The 24497-nt window shown below is 57.5% G+C and overlaps 1 protein-coding gene across 1 annotated transcript in view; it reads right to left on the reverse strand.

The window, feature by feature from the left end:
* Positions 1 to 24497, reverse strand: part of ATP6V0D1 (ATPase H+ transporting V0 subunit d1) — a 38732-nt gene that overhangs the window by 6693 nt on the left and 7542 nt on the right. The window contains exon 2 of the mRNA XM_004704613.3: positions 6375 to 6546. Coding sequence (XP_004704670.1) covers positions 6375 to 6546 — 172 coding nt within the window. The remainder of the gene's footprint in view (positions 1 to 6374; positions 6547 to 24497) is intronic.

The following is a 24497-nucleotide window of genomic DNA, read 5'->3' on the forward strand; positions in this document are numbered from 1 at the left end:
CTGGAGGGAAGCGGGCTGCTCCTGAAGGAAGCAAAGGCACCCCACCCCCCGGGGGGGGGGGTGGGAGTGGAAGAAGAGACCACAACTCCTGTTCCAGGCCAGCCCAAGCTTGTCCTGCTGGCTGCCCATTCTCCTGCTCTGACCTCTGCTCTCCTGGGCCTGGGGCCAGGCAGCTGCCCTCCCTCTCCTCCACGCCGGCTGGGTCAACCACAGGATGTGCACGGAGAGGGGACAGGCCCTACCTTCCCACACTGAGGCCTCAGGCAAGGTCCTTTTACAGAGGTTGGCCTTCTGCCCCCGTCCCCCAGAGCAACCACAGAGCTTTGGGCTGGGGCCTCTCCTTCCAGCCTGGATACCCCCTACTGCTGAGGCTGCCAGTGTCTCCTGTGCCCTAGGAGTCAAACCACATGCCACCCCTCCCCAACCCCACCCAGCTCCAGAGAGCCTCAGGACAGCCCGACAGGCAGTGCTGTCCAGTGGTCCCGCCTCACAGCAGCCCCAGGACAGAGTAGAGCTGCTCGCAGGCCCCCTGACGCTCAGCTGCACGGCAGCAGGCTGCCAGGGCTTTCTCCATAGAGCCCCTGAAAAGTCCAACGACCAACTCACTGCCAGGGAGTCACGTTTGATGCACAGCGACCCTACTGGGCAGGGTAGAACTGCCCCTGTGGGTTTCTCAGACGACAGCTCTTTACAGGAGTAGAAAGCCTCATCTTTCTCCCAGAATGCAGCTGTTGGTTTTGAACTGCTGACCTCAAAGTTAGCAACCCAATGCATAATCACTACGCCACCAAGGCCCACAACCACCGACTGTCATCAGTGATGGAGAGCTGAGCCATCATGGCCCCAGGTCCCTTGCACATCCTGCAGGCCTGTTTTACTGGCAGCTTCTACCCCACTGTCAGAGAAGATCCCCGCAGAGGGCCCCAGTCACACCAAGACAGAGGAGCTCTCCACTCCCTGCCCCGCCTGCCCAGCTCTCAGGGCCCCTTCTAGCCTGATTTCTTGGAGGGACCCCCTACCAGCCAGGCTCCTTATGCTGAAGGCCCTCTGCCCCAAGACTCATGAGATCTGTCTTGCTGGGGGCAGGCCTGGCGGGAGGACACCATCACCTGACTTAGCTGCTGTCCTTCTAGTGACGTGGAACAGGCCAGCAATGACTCACCTGCCACCATGACAGCAGGGACCCCCTGGCTGCCCCAGCCTCTCATCCTAGAAGCCTCAGCTGGGCAAGGGGAATGCAGAGGTGGTGCGTAGTTAGCTTCTCACCCCTTCAAAGCCCTTTGTAACCTCGGCTGGGTCTGCCTGGAGTGCACGCCCCTGCTTTGCCCCACTGCCCAGAGGGGGTCAGAATCCTCTTTCCGGGGAGAAAGGAAGCAGGCTAGGACTGGTCCAGCTGTGTGCCTTTTCTCCCCGGTCAAAGCCTCCAGCAGGCAGGGAAAGCCTCCTTCTTCCCCTCACCCAGCTGCCTCCAGGGCCCCAGAAAGCCATCGCGCCATTCCTCCCCTCACTCCCTCACTCGGCCTCACTAGGGGAGAGGGAGCTCCAGCTGGTCAGCCTCTCCCTCCAGGAGAAGACAGCTGGGGAGTGCAGGGCCGGCTTCCCGCCAGGCTGAAAGAAGAGGCTTGGGGGTGGGGCAGTCTGCACTCCTCTGCCCAGAGGCTCGCTCTCACCCTGTGCCTTCAAGATTCAGCTAGGGTAGGGCCCACCAAAGTCTCAGCCCAGAGTTTTGGAGGCCACTTCCTGCAAAACGCCTGCGGAGCCCAGAGCAGCCCCTAGCCCTCTGCTGTGCCCTCTGGCGCCACCTGCTGGAGCATCATGGCTTGCGTCCAGGATATCCGAACCTCAGCTCTGAGGTTGGGGGTCCTGGGGCTGTGGAGGGGGTGCCCTAGCAGGGGCTCCCATGAGTGACTGGTCACAGTACCTGGGATCAAACACTCTGGAGTCTTGCAGCCTCTTGCCCAGGGTAGGAAGTGAAGAGAATCAGATCAGCCTTGACCTCAGCAGGCCATCCCTCCTGCCTCAATTTCCCCGCTGCACTCAGGATAACGAGGTGAGCTACAGTGGGTCTAACCTTTCCCTCCATAAAATCCTTCTCCTCCTCAGGGGTTCCCAGCAGTGAAATCCCCCACCTGCTTCCAGACACCCAAGCACACCCACACTGACCACTCCGAATGCAGCCCAAGAGACAGTGCGGGAGGAAAGCCATCAGTCAAGCCCACACTCACAGGTCCAGCAAGCCCCACCGTCAGCCCAGACATAACAGTGCAGCCAGCGAGGGAGGAAGGCTGGGGACACGATGGCCCACCGTGACTTTACAGGGCCCACAGTTGGGGCAACACGACCTGGGTGATTGACATGTGGATTGGCAGGCCCAGTGGGCACTGGAGGCCATCGTCCTGGTACACCGCCTCCTCCCACCTGCTCCAGGCTGGTAGCTCTGAGGCCATTGGCACTTGGGAGATGTGGGAGTGAGAGTCCCAGCCAAACTCTGCAGAGAGCACCTGGCTCCAAGCAGGTGCTGTCCACTGGGGTGGTGGCTTACTCACCAAGGACAGAAGCCTTTGGGGCTCTGCTTCCCACCCCACCAGCTTCATTCCCAGGGTGGCCTCTCCCGTGAGACCTGTCACGGAACAGACCAGACCAAGAGGTGGCCTCAGACTGGACCCCTAAGAGACTCTCCCAAGTCACACAGCAAGGGAGTGCCCCGTCTGGCTGGAAGGCGAGTCTCCTGGACTGAGAATGACCACCTGAGTCCCCAGGGGAGAGCGAGAACACAGCCTGCCCACAGGCTACTACTCAGCTTGGCACCCACAGTGGGCTGTGCCATATGGGCCAGCAGGTACCAGGCCGGGGCAGTCTCCACCCTTCTCCCTGCCACCCACCACGCTCTGCTCTGAGGCAGGGAGCAAGAGCCGACAGCTAGCGCCTCCACTGAGACAGGCTGCTGGCCGCTCCCCGGTCAAGGCGCATCACATGCCGTCACCATGAAATCGGGCATCTCACTCAGGGCCTGCGGCCACCTCCACTCCAGCCACCGGCTCCGAGTGGTCGCTCTAATCCTGCCTGATCCTAGAGTCCTCCTGATGCTCTGGCCCCTGGTCCCTCTGTGGCAGCTGCCCCAGACCTCTCTAGGTACTGTCTACACCACCGCTGAGAGGGTCTCACTGCAGCCTGGCATCATCTGCTGACACCGGGCCTGGATGAAAGCTAACCAGTGGGCACTCGCTGTCTCTCACACGAGAGAGTGGAGGCGGCCTTAACCAGTGTGTGTGAACACTTCAGTGAAAGCCCTCACTCCCCAAGAAGCCCATTCCAGTCAGCCCGGCAGCTCCACAGCAAAGAAGGCGCTCAGAATGAAGCACAGTTGACCTCTCCCCAAGAGTCCCAACCCCCTCCCAGCTGGGGCCCACTATAGGTCAGCTGTGCCTGATGGCAGCCTTCACCCCAAAATAGGCCCGATGACCCCTGTGCACCCCCTGGGGAGGGCCTGTCTTCTCCTTCCTTGTTAGAGGCCACACTGGAGCCTTGGGGCATCCTCCTCTGTCCTAGAAAGGGCGTCATGCCTGGAGACTGGGGCCCATGTTCAGGATTTTCAGAATATGTAGTATGGTTCCTTCAACCTACACACACACCCCTTCTTCCATTACATCCCCTTGCCCATACGTCTACAGGCTGAGGGATCCCCCTGATGCAGCCCCTAGGAAAGGCTTCCCCTAGTGTCGCAGGGGCTGACCTGAGTCTGAATCCCCCTGCCGGTTGGTGCCCGGGTGGAATGGATGCAGAAGGAAGAAAAGCCAGCAGGTGGGAGTTAACCCAGACAGACCCCACAGAGGAAGGAAGGTGCGTGAAAGGATGGGTGGGCAGGCTGGAGACCTTGGCCACCTGCGGGCCAGGGGAACTTCAGCCATGGCTTTGTGGTAGAGTGATGGGGCAGTTGGAAGCTGGCTAGGGGCTCCAGGAATGAGGGGGCTTGAGAAGAATACACATGTAAACTGTGGGGCCTCACCAGAGGGCTTTTTAAAGATTCGAGAGACCTAAGCCTGCTTCAATGGCGATAGGGGGAACCTGGAGAAGGTGGCAGACAGGAAAGGGTGCCGGTGAGGCTTCCCAGGGTCCTGGTAGCAGAGGCAGAGGTCCAGGCCATTGATGATAGGGCCTGAAAGGCGGTAAGGCCTTTGCCATTGGCACAGGTTGGGGGTGGAAACCATGTTGAGGCATGTGGGCGTCGAGGAGGAGGAGGAGGAGGAGGAGGGAGGAGGAGGAGGAGGTAGGCCATCTGCCCAGAAAGGAGGCTGGAGGCTGGGGGCGGGGGATGCTGACGATGGAGAGGTGGGCTACCCACCCCGGTGGGAGTGCTGTGAGAGGCCAGCTGGGCATGCCTGGCCAGCAGCAGGAATTACCCACCCATTGACCGATGGCTTCCCCAGACTGCTCCCAGCATGGGGTGGGGGAGGGGGGTTCCAGGCTGGGGGGCTGCCAGCCGGCGGGCGGGCGGGACCATGAGTGAGGCAGCCAAGAACACTGCAGATATTGGCAGAAGAGCGCTGGAGAGATGGACCAGGGAACCTCAGCTGGAGAGATGGACCAGGGAACCTCAGCTGGAGAGATGGACCAGGGAACCTCAGCTGGAGAGATGGACCAGGGAACCTCAGCTGGGGAGGGAAGCAACGGAAGACAGAGGGGCAGCAGGGAGGAAGCAAGGCGTGGCGTCCTGCCGAGTCCGGAACCCGTGTCCGTGTCCACATGGGACGGAGAGTGGGCTGGAGGGTAGAGCGGGGCGCCTGTGCCTGACTCAGCCGTTTCAGGGGTGGCGCGATTCCAGGTGGTGACACAGCCTGGGGCTGCCCCATGGGGGAGGCTGAAGTAGAGGGTGGAGGAAGAGCCGAGCCAGTCACTTGAGAAGACGAGGTCATGGAAGGTGCATCCACAGGCTCAGACGGCAGCCACGTGGCTCTCCGCGAGACAGCGCAGGGGCCTGGGGCCACACTCGCCATGAATGGATGGGCGGGGAGTGGCTGGTCTGGACCGTCTGCCACAGGAATAGTGCTTGGCTGCTTGAATCCACTTGGTGCTCACAGCCAACCTCCAGCAGAGAGTTGGCACCCGGCCATGCTTGCTTGGAACCCTCTCCAGTTTCACAGCCTGGCTGTGCTTCTGAGGGCACCGAGGCGGGCCGGGGGGCTGGTGGCACAGAAGGGGCAAGTGGGCAGTGGGACTGCTGACCTCTGGCCATAGGCATGAGTTGGCTTCTGACGCTGGCCAAGCAGGCGGGGCTAGAGTTGGCACCAGGAAGTGAGGGTACCTTGCACATGAATTGCAGGTGAAAGCTGGGCTCAGGCAGTAAACACACTGTTTCCTGGTATGTCCTCGACTCTGACCTTGAGGCAGGGGACACACGGGACCAGGCTAGGGATCGGATGACTACGGTGGTGTGCACAGTTGCCCCCCACATGCTGCACACGAGTCACCCCTCCCTCGCCCTCTGGCCTAGTAGGACCATGTCAGCAATGCGAGTCCAGCCAGCAGGGAGCCTCCAGGGAAGGAGGCCTCTGGCCAGGGGCAGGCCGGCAGCCCAGCCTCTGCAGAGTGGAGTCCTTCTGGATGCACCTCTCATGATCCTGAGCAAGAGGCTGTTCCCCTGCTAGGGGCGGGAGGCAGGCCAGACAGCAGGCATCTACCCTGTTCTGGTGGTGGTGGTGTGTGTGGGTGTGTGTGTGTGTGTGTGGGGTGCCTGGAAATGTTTTGCCACGGCACACATTCACTGTCACTTGGAGAAGCCAGCCACCCATCCCATCTCTGCTCGCCACCCATGTGGGGCAGCCACCTGGCCAGAGGCCAGCTCTTTGTCCGCCAGGTCCTGGCTCCTGAGCCCTGGGCTGGCCCTGCAGAGGGCTGTCTTCAGCTCCAAAGACACACATGGCTAACAGAGGCAGCTCTATCCCTGAGGCCGCCCGCCTGTGGGCCCCAGGGTCAGCCCCTCTTCCCGATTCTCCAGGAGCTGAGCAGGGGCAGGGCTGTGCCAAAGGGTCAGATAATGGGGAGCTGGAGAGCCAAGGGTCTTAACATGGCGCCCTGCCCATCCAGGCTCCTGGGGGCTGAGGGCTGAGTTGGGAAAGGGAGCAGGCATTTGGTTTCCTCCCATCCCTCCCTGAGACCCAGGTCAGCAGGCCTGGGAACCCTGCCCATGCCTTAGCCTCAGCTCATGAGAGGGGACAAGGACCCTCATCTCTCCTGGCCTCTGATGCCACCACAGCTGCTAGAAAAGGGGTTTCAGCCAGCAGCCCAGCATGGGTCACCCTGAGCAGCAATGAGGCTGCTGGGAACCCCGTTTTCCTGGAGAGTGGCCTGGCTCCCGCAGGTGGGGGCACACTCACGTAATAAAGTCCAGGAAGCTGGCAAGAGGCTCGTAGGCATGGTTCCTCATGTGGCGGAACTCCACCACCATCTTCTCCTTGAGGCGGTCGTCGATGACTGACACCGTGAGCGGGGAGGCCTCGTTAGCCAGGAAGTTGCCGTAGTCTGTACTCTGCAGGTGCAGCTTCAGGTCTGAAAGGGCAGGGTAGAGGTGAGTGCTGGCCTCCCGAGCCGCCCCAAGGGCCCTAAAGCCCAGTCCCAAGACCCCTCTGGACCCATCCCTCCTCTGGGATCTGGCCTGGCTACCACTCTGCCCTTCTGCTGCCCTCCTGCCTCCTGCTGGCTCAAGGCCTACTCACTCAAGAGCAGCCAGGCCAAGGTCCTGGAGATGCCTCAGCCCTGGACTGTGAGCCAGCCCGGGCCGAGGGTCCAAACCAGGACAGAACGAGGCCTGAGCACAGCGGCCCAGGCCCTGGAGAAGCCTCTGCAGGGCAGCCCCAATCTCACAGAATGGATCCTGGACCCTTCCTCTTGGAGACAGCTAAGCAGTGGGAACCCCAAGAGCAAAGGGCAGAGAGGAAGGGGACGGCATGCCAGGTTGGGCCTGGCCAAGGCAGGGACTGGATATGGAACCATCCTGCAGGCGGTGTGAGTGAGGAGAGCTGGAAGGGAGGAAATGGGTTTCTTCGTGGAAAGGCAGCAGGCCTAACCTGACAGTTCTCTCCTGAGCTCTGGGGCAAGCAATGGGGAGGAGAGGGCAGCAGGGTCCTGAGGAGGCAGGAGAGTGAGACCCAGTGGGATCCCAGGGAACCATCAGGGGGTCTCCTGCTCTGCCCTGGATTGACTTGGTGTTTGTCACTCCCCTTGCTGCCCAGTCTCCCTTTAGCTGTGCCTGAGGAGCAACGGTCACTTCCACCCTCCAATGTACCCTCCTCAAAGGCCTTGTCTGTAGCCCCTCTGACTAGGATGCCCACGGGCTCCACATGGCGAGGTGGTAGGGTCCCGGGGGAAGAGCCTGTGCTCCAGGACATGCACATGCTTCTTAGATGGTACAGGGGGGTGGGGGGAAGCTGGGAAGACGGGGGACCCAGAAGGCGGGAGTGTGTGTCTAGCTCTAACAGCCAAAGCCGGCTTCTGCGGCCCAGAGACTCTGTTCTTCTATCCCAAGGAGGCTCCTCAAAGGATGACAGGAGGGGCCAAACCGTAGGCATTCCCACACCCCGCCTGCCCAAGCTGCTCCCTGTTGTCATGGGAATCCAGAGGGCCATGCCCTCCTGAGCAGGAGGGACATACAACTCCAAAGCCTCGGAGGACCTCCATGCACCCCTTTCTTCTGGTACTCCCTAACAAGAGAAGGATGGAGAGACAGATGAGCAACAAGAGATGGACAAAAAAACAGGGGGAGGGGGCCATGCAAGCAGCCCTGCCTCCACGTCCTCTCTGGAGGTACTCTTGGCCTTGGGGCTCCCAGACGCTCAGTGGTCATCCTCTCAGGCCAGAAGAGGAAGCTGCTGGGCCACCGTCACTTCCCAAAAGCAGCTGGTGTGAGAGGGAGAAGCCACGAGCCCCCGAGTCACTCCCCACAAACCTGAGTGCCCGGGACACAGTTGCGTCCTTGTCCCAGGTGTGCTATCGGCTGCCTCCTTCTGCCCTGTGCTTGCCCCTGCCCAGCTGACAGGAGGCTGGCCCGAACCCAGCAGGTGCTCCTTCCCCTCAGGGTGAAGCTGCAGGGTGGACAGCATTTGGCAGTTAGAGCCGGAAGGCAGTGCTCTGGGCCAACAGCTGCCAGCCCAGACCTGTCCGTTGAACAGGCCAGCCACCCGGTGTGCAACCCTCTGGGCCAGGGAGCCGTCTTCCAGCTCACAGCCCGGCACTGAGGGCCTCAGGCCAAAACCCAGTCCTTTCGGCAGGGCCCTTTCCTTATTTCACCACGGCCCTGCAGGACAGCAAATGCAGTCTCCTGGTTCCTCCCCAAAGCCTGCCACCACTGCCCTGCTGAGCCCCGGGCCCACATGCTGTCGCTCCCACTCGGTCTCCTCATATGCGTTCCACAGAGCACAGAGCGAGGTATCCTCTGGCCCAGCCAAGACCCAGTCCTGACTAGGTGTGAATCATCGCCCCCACAAGCAAGGGGAAAGCAAGCCAATTCCAAGTGGTGGCGCACAGCCGGCTGCCTCCCCAGCCCCGGGGCGGGAGCAGCCCACAGCCACGCCTGGTCAGCACTCAGGGATGAGAGGTGGAGGCAGCCTCGGCCAGCATGCACATAGGGCTGGTGGGTCCTCCCCTCATGTCCCATCCAACCTGTGCTCCTGATCACAGCTTTCCACAGCCCTAGACCCTGGACCAGCCTGTCAGATACAGGCCCAGTTGCCCAGACAGCCAGGAAGAGCAGGCAGCTGCAGAGGCCAACAGCATGTCCCCTCCCAGCCCACCTGCCAGGGACCCTGGCCGTCACGGCTCAGGGCAAGCCCCTCTGGCAACAGCTGGCTTCAGTTCTGAGAGAAGCTGCCAGTGTTCACCTGGGCATGCAGGCCGAGCTGAGGAGGGCTCTCCTGCACACACCCCCAGCTGGGGCCCAGCACGGGCCAAAGAGCACCCCCTCTGGGGCTGGCTGCTCCTTCTGCTGACACTGCATCTGGGCCTGCAGCTCGGGGCGGCCGGGAGTGGGGTGGGGGTGGGGGGGGGCGTGGGTTTCCGCTAGCGTTTGTCAGATGAGAGCAAGCCCCGGAGACTCCTCTGAGAACCCTGCTTTACCAGGAAGCTTGCTTTTAAAAGGCCCCAGGGGCTGTGTCAATGCACCCTTCCAGAGCACTTTCCCTGGCCAACCACATCTCCCTGTGACCTGGGAGAGGGGACAGCTGCCAGCTGATCCCTTGGCTTGCCCATGAGGGGCCCACACAGAGCTTCTGAACCGTCCCTGACCCTACCCAAGAAAGCTGGCGCCCAGACCTGGTGGCTGGCAGCCCTGGCGCCCTCAGCCCCAAGCCCATAGACAGTCCTCAGGCTGGGACAGGGCAGGGCAGGCCCCTCCCTCCCGCCCTCCCCGCCCCCAGATTCCTGCTCTCTGAGGGACTCGGAGGAGGGATGGAGGGGTGTGAGTGGGGGCAGGGTGTGAGCCAGGAGAAGAGGCCTGGAACTTGTTGAGAGCTTCGTGGGAGACCTGGCCACCCAGCCCTGGCCCAGCCCCCGAGGGCAGCCGAGGACGGCAGGGGCTCTGCTCTGTGCCCTGGGCTCGGACAGCCTGACAGCCTGAGATGTGCCCAGGCTGAGGTAGGCGCGGTGTTCTGGATAGCAGACTTGGGGGAACCGCTCAGCTCTGCCCACAAGTCCAGCTGTCTACCACAAATCCTCTCCCCCCCACAAGCCTGGCTGAGCCCCAGAAATGTCCGGCCAGTTCGGGCTCTCTGACAGCAGAGTTCTCAAGTTCAAGAAGACAATGCCGCTGCTATCAGCACCCGCCCTGCAGCCTGACCTCAGCCTCTCGGAGGAAAGGGGCCGACTGACTGACTTCCCAGCATCTCCAGCCTCCGAGCTGGGCCTTGTCGTATTCCCCAGCAAACCTGCCCCACCCAGGCCCTTCCCACACTTCCTCTGCCTTCCGGGGCTGGCAGGAGCCTTGGGCTAGCGCTGCAACCCGGAGATGATGGTGACTGCCCTCGGCTCCAGCTCCAGGCCTCCTGGAGCCCCACATTCTTGGCCTTGGTTCCACGCCTACCAGAGTGATGTCCTCCAATTCCAAAGGTGCCTCTGTCACCTTTACCTAGTAGCCCTGGAGCCTAAGCTCTGCTCTGCCATAGCTTGTGGGGCCTCGGCCTGCCACTCTCTGGTCTGCCAGCACTGCTCAGGGAGAGCAACTCTCTGCTCCTGCCTTCTCTGTGCTCAGTGAGTGCTCCAGGGAAGCCTCCAGAAGGTTCCAGGGGGAACGCTCAGTGCAGAAAACAGAGCTGCTCCCTTAGGCCCAGAGAGAGGGGCTGGGTGGGTGGGTCCACCCCCAACTTGGATGCAGGGGCCCTGGCCGCTCTCCTTGTCAGCACTGCCTACCCTGGAGCCACCTGTACCGAAACCATCACCCGGTTCCAGCAGGGCCCAGCTGAGCACTCTGAAGATGGGGCATCGGCCACACCCGACTCCAGCTGGCCTGAAGCACCCACCTAGCCCTGCCTACCCGTCATCCTTCCAAGGGGCCGCTAGTCACCTCTGGCTCCGCTTCTCAGCCCCACCCCAAGGGGTGACCTGTCAGTCCCTCACGGGCTCCCAGGGTCAGACCCCACCAGGGCTTCTCCAGCCTCACACCAAAGGTCTCAGGAAGGAAGGGTCCTAGCCCACACCGGGGGGACCCACAGTGCCCTGGCAAGCAGAGAGGCAGCGCCTGGCACAGCAGGCTTGGTGGGGCGGCCCCCTGGCCCACAGAGGGGTTCTGCTGGCCAGCTGGCCCCGGCATCCTGTGAGAGGACAGTGTGTTCCCAGACTCCACTTCTGCTTCTCCAGAGGTCACTCGGCGACGCTCTCCTGGGGAGCCCAGGGGTTTTCAGGAATTGCGGCCCGCTGAGTGGAACCAGATGTGAGAACACTTTCCCTGGAGCCTGTGTGCCCAGCCTGCCTGCCACTCCCGGCCAGGCGAGAGGGCTGGACCCTGTCCCATCCCTCCTGTTGGCCCAGGTGAGGGGTCTGCTGGGCGTGGGCTCCTCGGCCCCTGAGGCTCTGACACAACCTCCTGAGGCTCCAGGCAGGCGAACTCGACGGCTGGTGGGCTGGTGGGCTGGTGGCCTGTGCAGTGCCAGAGCCCCTCCCTGGCGAGTGGGCTGCGTCTGCGTCTACTCCCCGGGCTCTCAGGCAAGAGCTTCGCAGCATCTCCAAAGCAGATGTGCACATGGGCTGGCTAGATCAGAGGGTCAGTGTGGGAGTCTCGGCAAGGACACCATTAACCCCAGCATCCCTGGGGCCTGCAGCGCTGGCTGAATGTCTTCCCTAGCTCCCAGCCTCTGCCAGGGCCCATCACAGGCTCCCAGCAAACCTCACGCAACACTAGCTAAATGGACAACCGGAGTTCCAGCTTGTCCTCCCCCCCATTTCCCACCCCAACTGCCTGCCATCCCCCAGCCAGGGCCTCAGCACCTCCCCGCTGGGCTGTCTGCAGCTCCCAAGCCACACCAGCACAAGCCTACCCATCCTCTCTGCCAGACCCCCGGCTGCAGAACCTCACTGCTCAGGTGGCTGAGCCGGAAGTGGGGAGAACCTGGGCCTTCAAGCCACAGGGACCCAGGTCAAAGCCTGTGCCACAGACAGGCGTGGCATAGTTTGGGGACTCTCTTCTGTGACCTCTCCCCCTAGGGTGCCCTGCATGGGGGTGGACAGAGGCTGTGGTGCAGGATGAGTGTGCATGGATGCCACAGCCATATCTCTTGCCTGAGGCCCACCCACAGCTGCCCACTGGCACCCTCGGTTCCCAGCTGCTGCTCATGTTGCTCTGCCCTCCACCAAACGGGCCTCCTGAGCCGGCTCTGGCGGCGCTCCTCTGCTGGGGCCTAGTGCAGCGTTTGTACACATGCACACACACAGCCAGCAGGGGCAGGAGGATCAGGGATGGCCCATGTTCCCAAGCCCACGTTCACCTCCCCGACTGGCAAGGTCAAACAGAGCCACACGCCACGCCACGCCACACCACACCACACATCACACACATGAACTGCAGGGCAATCTCAGGAGCAGGCACCAGCGGGAGTCGCCAAGGGTGACTTGCGGGTCAGCGTCTCGGGAAGAACCTGGAGGTGGCTGCTAGCACAGCCCCATGGGCTTTGCTGAGTTTCGGGTGGCGCGGAACAGAGGCCCTCAAGGGAAGGGGCCTCAAGTTCTTCCTCAGCCGCTGACCAGCATCTCGCTCCAGGCTGGAGGCCTCTCACTGAGGGGAGCCATTCACAGAAGGGGGATGGGAGTGATCCCCAGAGGTTCCCCCTCACAGCACCAACATCAGAACAGTGGTCAAGTGGGACAACCACACCCACGTCTGGGCGCAGCAGGATGTCCATGGAGTCCGCTGCCCGCTCCGAGACAGGTGGCAGAGTCATGTTTAACTCACTGGTGTTCTCAGGAACACCTTGTCCCTGCGGCTGGAAATAAACGCATCCTCACATCCCAGGAGGAAGCCCAGCCCTCCAACAGCCAGGATGGTGCCGAGCCAGCAGGGGACGGTCTGCGTGCCAAAGGGAGGGGCAACCCTAACTACTGCTGCACCCAGGGCAAGTTCCAAGAACACTCCTATGCCTAAGCAGCCTGGACCGTCCCCAGTGGTCATCTCTCCTCAGGGCCTACGGGACCACGGGACTGCCGTGTCCTCGGAGAGATGGGGCTTGGGCGGCAGCTTCCCTGTGTCCCCAGTCACAGCCCAAGCTGAGAAGCGGGCAGCCCAGCTTCACTCTGGGCAGCAGGGCCACACCTCTGTCCCCGCAGCTCTGCACTTTGACCATGAACAAGCTGTTTCTTCTCCAGGTATGCCACACAGCTGGAGAGCCCACAGCTTGGCGCTGTGTTAGGGCTGTGTTTACCTGGGTGTGTACTCGAGAGGTAGAGTGGTCCGGTCTGGCAAGGTGGCAGGCAGGCAGCTGGGGCTGTGACCTGTGTTCTGAAGCTGGTACATGCCCATGCCCAGCTCCTGGGTACACCTCTGGGGGAAGGGCACTCGGGCAAGCTGGGGCTGGCCCAGGTGGGGCAGAGGGCAGCTCTAACTCGTCCTTCTCAGTGAGTCTGGGCCAGGCCAAGCTGGCTCCCAGCTGGAGCATTCCCCCACCCCCCAGTGCCCACAACTAGCCCACAGGAGCCAGGTGGGGCTGTGGTTCTGGAAGTACTGGTTCAACTTTGACGGCAGCCCTCACTGGGGCAGTGAGAGCAGCCAGGAGCAAGGCTGACCGAGGCACACTCAGGCCCTGCAGTCCTGAGGCCTGGGCTCATCAGGCAAGAAGGAAGGAGACAGGAGCAGCAACCATGTGGGTCTCAGGGTCAGGAGAGGGGTCTTGTATAGCACTGCCCCCACATGCCCCCTCTCAGTTTCCCCCTACCCTGCTAAGCAAGGGACCTGGTAGGACACATGCTGGGGAAGCACTCATAGGCCAGACTGCAGATACCCACTGGCGGGAAGGGACCTGGGCCAGCTGTTACCCGCCTCAGCAGAGCCCCACAAATCAAACCCATTTCTGTTGGTCGGTTCCGACTCATAGCGACAAAGCAGGGTCCCCGAGGCTGTCGACTGTATAGGAACAGACTCCTATGGAGAGCCTGGGGGGCCTGAGCCCCTGGCCTTTTGGTTAGCAGCCAATCACTGCACCAGCAGACTCTGTTCATAGACGCTAGGCTCACCAATGGAAATGACGGAAGCCGTTCCCCTGGCTCTTAGCTCAGCCCTAGTCTCTCTATTCCCACCTGGCACTTAGGGGCTGGGTATACAGTGATCTATAGCCTCAGAGCCCTGTTTGGGGTACAGCTCCCCAAATGTGCCTCTCTTAAGCCTTTAAGAACAGCCCGGGTGGTGCTCTGGGGAAAGGGCTGGACTGCTAACTGCAGAGTTGGCGGCTCAAACCTACCAGCTGCTCCAACGAAGAAAGATGAGACTGTGGGCTTGCAGAGGCATTTACAGTCCCAGACATGTATACTTCCGGAAAGATTTACAGTCTCTGTCACCCTAACTTAGGGTCGCTGTGCATCAGCATCGGCTCGATGGCAGTGGGTTTCCCTTTAAGCTTCAAGTTGGATGCCAGTGAGCAGGCCGGGGGCCACAGTCAGGACTCAGAAGCTGGGCTTCTGTCAGCTGAGAACCCCTCCGGAGCGGGGACCAGGCAGGCAGAGGGGTGGTCTGGGCATCTTGAGTGAATAAGTGAAGGAAGAAATGGAGGAAAGAGCCAACGACAGGAAGTAGTCAGAGGGCACCATGAGGCCACGAGCACGCTCCTGGCCTCAGCTGAGTGCCGGGCCCCCCATGCTGTCCTGGTGTAGTCCATCTCTGGGGGCCTAGCCAGCTTGGGTTCTTCCTCCAGATCATACCCAAGCTCCATGGGTTCCCTGTAAGCCCACTCCAGAACCAAGTCCAGAGCAGTCTGGGGGAACTGCTTGCCAATCAGGAGAGGCCCTGGGCTGTGGATGCTCTAAACTGCCCTGGGCTGGGGGGCAGGGAAGAGGCTACCACAAACGACACCTTGGTGGGAAAGGCCCGTCCACCAACTAAACATGAAGCCTGAGACGTGAAAGACATGAGTATCCAAGGAAACCAGGTGCCAGGGGCTAGGCCAATGCTAGCCAGGAAGCCGTGCCCAGCACCCAGCCAGCTGCTCTTCCACATACCCAGCTCCCTTGCCACGGCCAGCACCCCCACCTCCGGGCCCACCCACACAGACATGGGGGCAGCCCAGGCCAGCTCTGGGAGTGCAACTCCACAGCCCTTGGGAGGCGCTACAGGATGTGGAGGCAGACGGTGGCGCGGGCTTCAGACTGGCCTTACAGCGTTGTCCAACAAGTAGCCCTCAAGGCCTGGGTTTCCCATCCCAGGGCAGGACGAAGTAAACACATAAAGAGATTGGCCAAGTGGTAGGTGATGGAGGGGCCAAGGCCAGAGAGACTAACAGGATACCCACACCCCTCCCCAAACTGGGGTACCGGGGGGGGGGGGAGCGATGAGCCTCTTGATGCTAAGCCCTTCCCAGCACTGCCATGTGCACCTAGAGAACTCGTGTGGAATTCAGGGCCTGGTTGGGGTCTCCCAGGGTCACTCGGTACCTGAGCCCTGCCTGAGTTTTCCCCACAGGACCCAAGGAGGCTGGGAGACGATGGCAAGGCAGGGATGGGTCCCCTGGGGCTGTGTGGTGTGCCCTGACCTCCAAGACTCCTCCTTGGTGCCCGGAGTTGTCTGAGCCCACAGCTGGCTCGCTGTGAGGCTACTATGTGACCTGAGAGGAGGAAGTCAGTGAGGACAGCATGGGGTCATGGCTGGAGGACACTGTGCGGGACCCCACAATAATCATAGCAGGGACTGTCCCCTGGGCCTTTTCCACTCTAACCCAAGGAGCTAGGGCCCTGGAATGTGGAGCAGGAAAGGAGAGATGGACAGAAGGCACTGAACCAGAGACCTGAGAGTGCCAACTGGGATGTGGGTGGAGAAGGGGGCCCAAGATCGAGCCCCAGTGGGCAGTAAGTTCGGACAGGTGCTGTGGAGAGAGCAGCGTTCTTCGCATCTAGCCACATCCCACCCACCCCCAGCTAGGATCTCAGGCAGCCAAGTGGTCCTGGTTTGCCCCCTTGTGGCCAACCAGGGGGTAGCAAAGCCAACGAACTTAAAAGCTCAGCCCTGGTGGGAAGAGGTTAGCATTATCTAATTTCATCATGGCTCTAGAGGGCCTGTCTGAATCACCCCCAGTGTCAATCCCATGGGGAGCCGGGGTGGGGTGGAGAGGACACAGATGGCAGCTCCAAGCTGCTGCAGAAGCCACACAGGAATGTATCTTACAGCACAGGGGAAAGCCCAGAAAAAGCAAACCAGAAGCAAGTGGACCTGTGTCCGACCATGAGGACTGGCCTGGCTTGTGCCAGTGAAGGAAGAGCCTTCCTGTGGGACAAGGTTGAAGTGGCGGGGAGGGAAGTTTGGGTCCCTCAGACTCCACTCCTGTCTCCAGCATGGCCACCCTCTGAGTGTCCAGACGGCTCCATCCCACTCCTGCCTCCACTGCCTGGGCTGTGTGCCCTACAACGATGTGCTTAGTAACTAACCTGGAGGCCAGACCATCGGTGACCTGGGGTACCCGTCCAGGAAAGAGGCCCCCCGAGCCTAGCACCTAGCATGCCCAGGGAGAGAGGGTGCCCATTTATTACACAAGCAGCACACTGGCTGGACGCTGGGGACCCGTCTCATTTCCCAGCCTGTGGGGCTGAGTCATATCACTGGCCAGGAAGGGGGCCATGGTCAACCTGGCGCCTGGCCCCACAAAGGACTCAAGAAAAGTCCTGGAAACTCAGAGAAGTACCACTGTCGGGTGACTCACGAGAGAACCCACAGCTGAGCAATAGGATGAACATACTGAACATTACTGAGTTGTACTCACTGCCACCGAGTCGATGTCAGCTCATGGTGACCCTATAGGCCAGGGCAGAACTGGCCCGTGAGATTCCGACTGCAACTGCTGACAGGAATCAAGAGCCGCATCTTCGCAGCCAGTGGTTCGAGCTGCAGACCTTCTGGACGGCAGCCCAATGCATAAGCAGTCGTTGCGAATTGTACTAGCAGGTGTCAGCGTTCCTGGGGAGACTCCACTACCCTTTCATCCCATCGTCCCCACAAACGCTTTGACGTTTTCTTGTACGTGGGAAGAGGCTAGTGTTTTGTCAACGGAGCCCTGGGGTGCAAAGAAGGCTAACCCCAAAGGGGGGTGAGCTGGGGCAATCTGCGTCTGTAAAGATTCCAGCCGAGACAACCCTGAAAGGCAGTTCTCCTGTAGGGTTGCTAGGACTACAGGGTCTCCTTGACTGGAAGACACACAACATATGTATCACAACACAAAGGGAGAGGGGCCACGTCGCCTCCCATCTCGCCCGGGTTCACTCCTGGCGCAGACTCCCAGACAAGTTGGTGGGTGCCTAGCTGCTGAGGAGAAGAGGGACCTGGGGGCTGCATGCGGCAGGCACCGTGGCTGGAGAGCAGTGGCCTGGGAGGGCGTCAAGGACAGAGCTATCTGGGCCCTGGGGTAGGGTAAGAGGCAATTCTGGTCCATTTCAAGTGCCACAGCTCTAACCCAGAAGACGCGATTATGTGTGATGCGAGCTGCTTAAGGCAACAGCTGAGGAGGCAAACACATCTAGAAGGGTTCTATGCAAAATGCTTAAAATACAGTGTTGGGGCTTTTCCCTCTAGACCGTCCAGAAAACCTTATTCTTCAAGGGTCCTGCATGGCTGGCATATGACTACACTGAAACTCCCTTAGAAGCCCTTTTAGGCACTGGTTCGGGCCCTGGCTTGCCCTCAGCAGCCAGGCCTAAGAAACCAGAGTCCATCTCAGAGAAATGGCATGTACACCATTACTCATGGAAGTCAGTTCTGGCAGGGCCTCCGGGGCAGGGCTCGGGACACAGGGGTTACCGGTACCTGTGAGGACGGGCTGTTACTCACTGGACAGTAAACAGTGCCTCAGATAATATCAGGCAACAATAGCTACTGGAAGATATAATCAGGGGAGGAATATAGGATGTACAAAGTGAAGAGAGAAAAGCAGGAAGGTGAGCAGCTATGTGGGGGTGTCAGGTGTGTTGTGCAGGAGCCAAAACTTGGGGTTCTGGCCTAGGTGACCAGAGCAGAGTCCAAAGAGTTCTAAAAGAGTCACTAAGAGGCTCCAAGTCTCAGGTATGAAGAGAGGGGGCAAACTCCCTCCCTCTGCAGCCTCTCCCAGGGTGCTACTGCAGACAAGTTGGCATTTCTCCTTGTGCTTATCATTCAGTGCCTGCGAGTCCACCCTGCCTCACAGCAGCCTTGCATGGCTCAGAGAGAACTGTGCTCCCAGGGCTCCCAGTGGCTGTGCTCAGGAGCCGAGGCGGTCACTGCTGGCTTGTTTCACCTCCTGACAGAAGTTGAAATCTGTCTCACTGCTAGTTTATGCTTCTGAGCAACTGCACCATGTGCCTTTTTAAGGAGCTAGCCCAAGCTGCTCATCAGGGCAATTCTGCTCCTATGGACCCTAAATCATCCCCTACTCCATACCTCCTCCTCCTCTTCCTCCTGAGAGCCCACCTCAATCTGTCCCCCTGCTCCCCTCCACTGAACCTGTTCACTCTTGAAAGGCAGAGCCTGAGAACTGAACCCAAGTCCCACCAATACAAACGCACCCAAGCCGGTGGGTCTCTCCTGCCATTGGCCTCTGGTCCCATCCTTTGTCGCCAAGCATGTAAACCTAATGGAAGCAGAGGGCCTCATCTTTCTCCTACGGAGCGTCCAGTAGGTTTGAACCATCGACCTTGCAGTTAGAAGCCAAATTTCACAGTGCCATCAAAGGACAGGCCCGATCAATGTAACCTACTCCTATTGGTGGGTCTAATAATTTGCTGCCACCAGGAGGCGGGCGTGAACACCTCTCATGTGCTGCCCAGTAAGGAGGGCGCAGGCCTGTCAGTGGGCCGCAGGGCTACCGTATGCTCACATGCTGCTTGTTGACCACGGGAGACAAAGCTGCCTTCAAAAGGGTCTACAACGTCACCTTCTTACCCCACTGATTTGTGGAATAGGAACATTACACTTAGTAAAAAGAGATCAAAGCACCCCGGTACAAAAGCCCACACGCAGCAGGCCCCAGAGACAGGCCATGGAGGAGGTGGCAGCGTGGCAGGGCCCGGCGGGGAATCCCTGGCTGTTACTCTGCCTGCCCTGCATGCCAGGTTAGGCTCCATGCCCGGTGGCTCTGCTTTGTCCACTTGGCCTGATGTGACGGCTGCTCTCCAGCCTCCTGGCAGGACAGGCTTCCGAGGCAGACTTGTCCTGGCTTCATGCCAACAGATGTCCCGGCGTGGGCTCCAATGGCTGCTGGCCAGCACACCGACGGCTTCCAGACTGGCATCTTCAGTGCTATTGGCTGAGCTCTGGGCCCACATGGCTGCCTGCCCGCTGGACACCTCCCTCAGACAGCAGACTAGGCATATCTGAGACAGACCACTGCCATCCCTACTCCAAACCTCCTCCTCCTCTGGAGGTCTCAGTTCAGAAGCAGCTCTAGTTCCCACCCATTCATTCCTGGACAGCAGAGCCTGAGAACCAAATCCTTCACTCCCCCACCAAATACGAGGGGGTACCCCCCATCAAAAAAGGATTTCTCCCCACCCCAAGGCTATGTATTTAAATATTTTTACAAAACAACCTTATCACCTTCAAAGTACTCTCCATTACAGCTAATACATTTGTTGAATCTGCAATTCCATTCTTGGAAACATTTTTCAAACTCATCTGTTTGGATGGCTGATAGCACCTCCCTAATTTTTCCTCACCTCTTCTACTTCATCAAATCACTGTCCTTTCATGTCCCTCTTCATTCGAGGACACAAAAAGAAGTCACACACAGTGAGGTCTGATGAGTGAGGTGGGGACAAGAGAGGCAGGCTGTTTTTTTCTTTTTGGGAAAAACTGGTGCACTGAGATGGATGGCTGCGTGAGCAGGCACGTTGTGGAGGCAAAATCAGTGCCCCCTCTGCCACAAATCAGGCCTTTTTTGTCTTACGTGGCTATGTAATCTGCTCAGAACCTCTCAATAGAAAGCTGACCTGGTAGAATGAAATCCAAATGTACAACTGGACATATTCATCCACTTGGGAAGTCAACAGAAGTTCAGAACAAGGTTCGTCATCAATTAACATTCCACCTTTTTTGAAATGAGAAAACCACTTGTACACTCGTTTTTCCCATACTGCTGTCCTTGTAAGCTATGTTCAGCATCACAGCAGTTTCTGCAGCTTTGTTCCCAAGCAGGAAACAAAATTTCAGTCACACGCTGTTCTTTTAAATAGGCTGTCACACATAACGAGGTTCCTGTGAAACTGTTTTCACAAAAAAAAAATTCAATGTGATCAGAAAGAACCCAGACAGCACTGGGTTTACTAACTCAGAGCAAGTTGCTCGATGCCCACCTAGGGGGGAAAATGCATCCTACGAAAGCTCTGCTCTGCCCAGCACAATTCTGGTTTCGGGGGATACTCCCTCGTATAAACGGGCCCAAGCCTGCAGGTCTCAACCTTGCCACTGGTCTCTGGCCCCATCCTGGGTCTTCCCAACACTCCTCCTCACGTGATCCCTCACCCTGAGAGCTTAGTATCCTCCCCAGCTGCTGAGCAAGTTCCCAAGTCAGTGGTTCTCAACTTTACTAATGCTGCAGCCCTTTGACACAGCTCCTCATGCTGTGGTGATTCCCCCAACCATAAAATTACTTTCGTTGCTACTTCCTAACTGCAATTTTACTACTGTTATGAATCGGGCAACCTCTGTGAAAGGGTAGTTCGACTCCCAAAGGGGCCGCGACCCACAGGTTGAGAACCGCTGTCCTAAAGGCATCACACCAGCAGCCCCACCCCCGACACACTTTTCCCCACTTCCAGAGGGATCAAGTCTACACCGGCTGGAGGCAGCAAGAAGGGGCACTTCCCTCCGGCCTGTCCTTGCCCTCACCTCCTCCCACTGGGGGCCTTGTACTCTTGGAAAGCACAGCAAGCCACCATGGTCACCACCCAGGAGCCATCTGCCTCATGAAAACTCTTCAGGAAGGGGCGCTACCATCCAGAGCAGCCAGGACACCATGGACCCACAGGCCCTCAGAGACCCATGTGCTCATTCCCTCAGCCCCAGAACACACTGTCCCCAGGCTACCATCTTCTGCAGCGTTGCCTGAGTGCTCTCTCTTGCTTGTGGCCGCTGGCTTGTTAGGTCTGTGTCACATTTTTCTCGGAATCACAGTGAGGAAGGAATTTCGGGCCCAGCTAAGCTGGCCCTGCTGCCTGAGCCGCAGTCACGGCATCAATTGGGCAGCGGCAGCTCCTCTGACAGACAAAGCAGAGCATCCAGAATACTTCTGGGCCAGATCACGAGCAGGAGCTCTCCGACAGTAAGGCACGTCGCCACATGGAGCCAACCCAAGTCTCGCCCCTCTGCCTTTTGGACAGCACCGTGGGCCCCTCCTGAGTGGTGTGTTCCCAGCCCCTCTGAGGCTCTGCCGATGCCACACTTTCTCCCCAAGGTGCTCGCCCTACCTCCTTGGCTTCATTTTTTTGGCGGTTTTTTTTTCCCCTTTTTTTAAAAAAAAAATCATTTTATTGGGGGCTCGTACAACTCTTATCACAATCCATCCATCCATCCATCCATTGTATCGAGCACATTTGTACATTTGTTGCCATCATCATTCTCAAAACATTTGCTTTCTACTTGACCCTTTGGTATCAGCTTCTCATTTTTTCCCCTCCCTCCCTCCCTCATGAACCCTTGATAATTTATAAATTAATATTTTTTCATGTCTTACACTGACCGATGTCTCCCTTCACCTAATTTTCTGTTGTCCACCCCCCTGGGAGGGGGTTATATGTAGATCACTGTGATCAATTCCTCCTCTCTCCCCCACCTTTTCCTCCTGGTATTGCTACTTTCATTATTGGTCTTTTGGTGACCGTTTTATGGAGATCTAATTTACCCATCGCAAGTGGACACTTGGGGGGATTCCATATACTAGTCTCAGCGCCTCTGCTTTTCTGTATTTCTCAAGTTTCTGAGAAGGAGGACTTATCCACAGGAAAAGTCCAGAAACAATGCCAACTCAGGAGCAATCAGAATCCCTTTAGACTCAGATGATGGTCTCTGCAATGTGGTGAATGTCTTTACTCTTCTAGCCAGGGCCTTTGTTAGTCCCACCAACCGCCCTTCATTCTCCTGGGGGCTCTGGGTCAGAAGGTGGGGGAGAGACTGACGGGATCACATGGTTCAGCTGTGAGGATCTTCAGCCAACCTGCTGGGTATAAGATGATCCATCTGAGAAGCAGGAAGCGGGCATCTCATGACCAGCAAAAGAGACAAGCCAGGAATAGAGCGCATCCTTTGGACCCTGAGATACCTGCACCTGAACTTCCTCAATACGAGAGGCAGCTTTGACACCAAGGAATGGCAGAGGAGGAGCATCAGCAGAACAAGGAGCCAGAGCCAGAATGGCAGACTGCCCAGTCTACAGCGAAGATACGGCTGAGTGTGTTGGGGCAGGAGCTTGTGGAGTAGGATGCCTCCTGGCTGTCCCATAGAACTGGAGTTAAGTGCCTTCCGTGGGGGTTTATAGTGGAGGACACTGAACGACTGTATCCTGAGTGTATTCAGCTTGAACTGTAACCTGTTAACTTCCCCAATGAGCCCCATACTCGTAAGCACTGTGAGTTCTGTGGCCGCTGCAATGAAGTACAGAACCCAGCAGAAACACAGGTGCAGGGAAAGGAGAGTGTCATAGGAGGAAGAGCCTCTAAATACCATCTTCACATAGAAAGAACTAGTGCTCTGGGATAAACGGGGACTCCAGGCCTGGGTCACACGTAGAAGATGCAACCGAAATATGTTGTCATCCCAGATAGTAAGGAAGCTCTCAAAGGCTAAGGGTCCAGTCAAAAAGACTGAGCAATCAATGACTAAGTCCCCACTGGCTAAAGGACAATTTGAACCCCGATAAGGTTACTAACTACAACAGTTGAAGCACAAGTAAAATAACCTCCATCAGTGCTAATATTACCATACTAAGCAAATACATACAACTAAAGTTCAGTCATCTTTGGAGGATGATGGAAAAGCAACTTATTATTTTGAAAGCTGGTGAATAATGAGAAAGAAGCAATCATTTATCCTGACTCTCCTGTAGCAATAGCGTCTCGGGGGTACCAACTAGTCTATTTCATGGAAGTACTGAGGCTAGTCACTGCAGAAGGAAATAATGGATAAGAACACTTTGTTTACAATGCCTAATGATATGATTCTTGGCAATAAATGCCAACGACTCCTATGTCTCAAAAAAGGTAAAATAATCACACATTATATGCCTCCCACAAAAGTGCACACATCATCTTAGGTTTTTTTTTAACCAAACCAGAGTCCAGTCTTGAGCTCAAATTATCCATTTACAAGAAAACAACGGAGAGAGAAACGTGAAAAATATAGATGGCATGGATACAATCAGCAAAACTGTGAAAGCGGGAAAATCTGCTTATTTAATAAGTGACTGCTTCTTCAGTAAACAGATGAAACGTGCGGCAGTTACATCATCTGTTGTCAATCTGAGACTTACAAGTGAAGGGGTGGAGTTTACCTGTCAATCAGGTCACTTCATTTGGAGGTGCTAAGGAGATGCATAGCTTGCTGCCCCCTCCCTCCCTCCCTGCGAGACATTTCAGACGAGAAGCCACATGAAGCTACCCTGATGTAGCCAGAGCCCTGGGAGCTGGAGGAGCCACGTGGAGACCCCTGCCAGCACTGAGATGCTGACGTCACTGGATCCACAAGACTTCCCACCCACTGGCCTGTGATCTTCCTGCATTCGGCATCATTGCATGTGTTTCATGAGTCTGAAGAGGACTTTGTAGATTGGTATCGGGCATATGGGCTAACATAGGACGTATAGACTTGGGCTGGGCTGGGCTGGGATGTTTTCTTAATGTACAATTATTCTTTATATATTAAAGCTCTTTCTTATATACATATGAGTGTCTCTGGATTTGTTTCTTTACCTGGACTAACACAAAATAGAAGAGAAAGTGAAAGAAACTATATTTTAAAGACCTGAGAAATTATCAACGAAAAAAAATTATCAACCAATTGATATGTAGGGATCATATTTGAATACTGACTGAACCAAATTATATTTAAAAACTTGGGACAATGATCGCTGTTCAGGGCCATCCAGTAGATCTGACCCATAGCAGCCTGATGTACAAGAGAATTAAGAAACCACTGCCTGGCCCTCACAACATTTTATATTTGAGCCCATTATTGCCACCACGGGTCAGTCCACCTCACGGAGCATCTTCCTCATTTTTGCTAACCCTTTACTTTCCCAAGCAGGATGCCCTTCCCAGAGATTGGTCCCACCCGATAAGATGTCCAAAGCACATGGTGCAAAATCGGGTCATCCTGCCTCTGAAAGAGCAGTCTGGGCTGTACTTCTTCCAGTTCATATTAATTTGTCCTCCTAGGGGTCTGTGGTTCGTGCGACATTCCCTACAGACATAACCCAAGGACATCAATTCTTCAGTCTTCCTTATTCACTGTCTAGATTCTCCAAGTACGTTAGGTGGTTAAAAGGATCACGGCTTGGGTCAGACCTGAAACTGACATCTTTGTATCCATAACACTTTAGAGAGGTCTTGAACAGATTTGCCCAGTGCAATGTGTCCTTTGATTTCTGACGGCTGCTAACACAGGTGTTAAGAATCAAGGTCGAATGAAATCCTTGAAAACTTCTACCTTTTTTCCCATGTATCATGTTGCTCCTCATTGGTCTAGTTGTGAGGACTTTCTGTTTTATGTTGAAGTCTTTGAGCTTCATCAGCAAGTGCTTCATTGCCTTCCCGTTCAGCCAGTAAGGCTGGGTCATCTGCATACCGTAAGCTGTTAAGGAATCACCCCG

The sequence above is a fragment of the Echinops telfairi genome, unplaced genomic scaffold (assembly GCF_000313985.2).
Source record: "Echinops telfairi isolate 266 unplaced genomic scaffold, ASM31398v2 ScPeMD7_2291;HRSCAF=2852, whole genome shotgun sequence".
In the NCBI taxonomy this organism is placed as follows: Eukaryota; Metazoa; Chordata; class Mammalia; order Afrosoricida; family Tenrecidae; genus Echinops; species Echinops telfairi.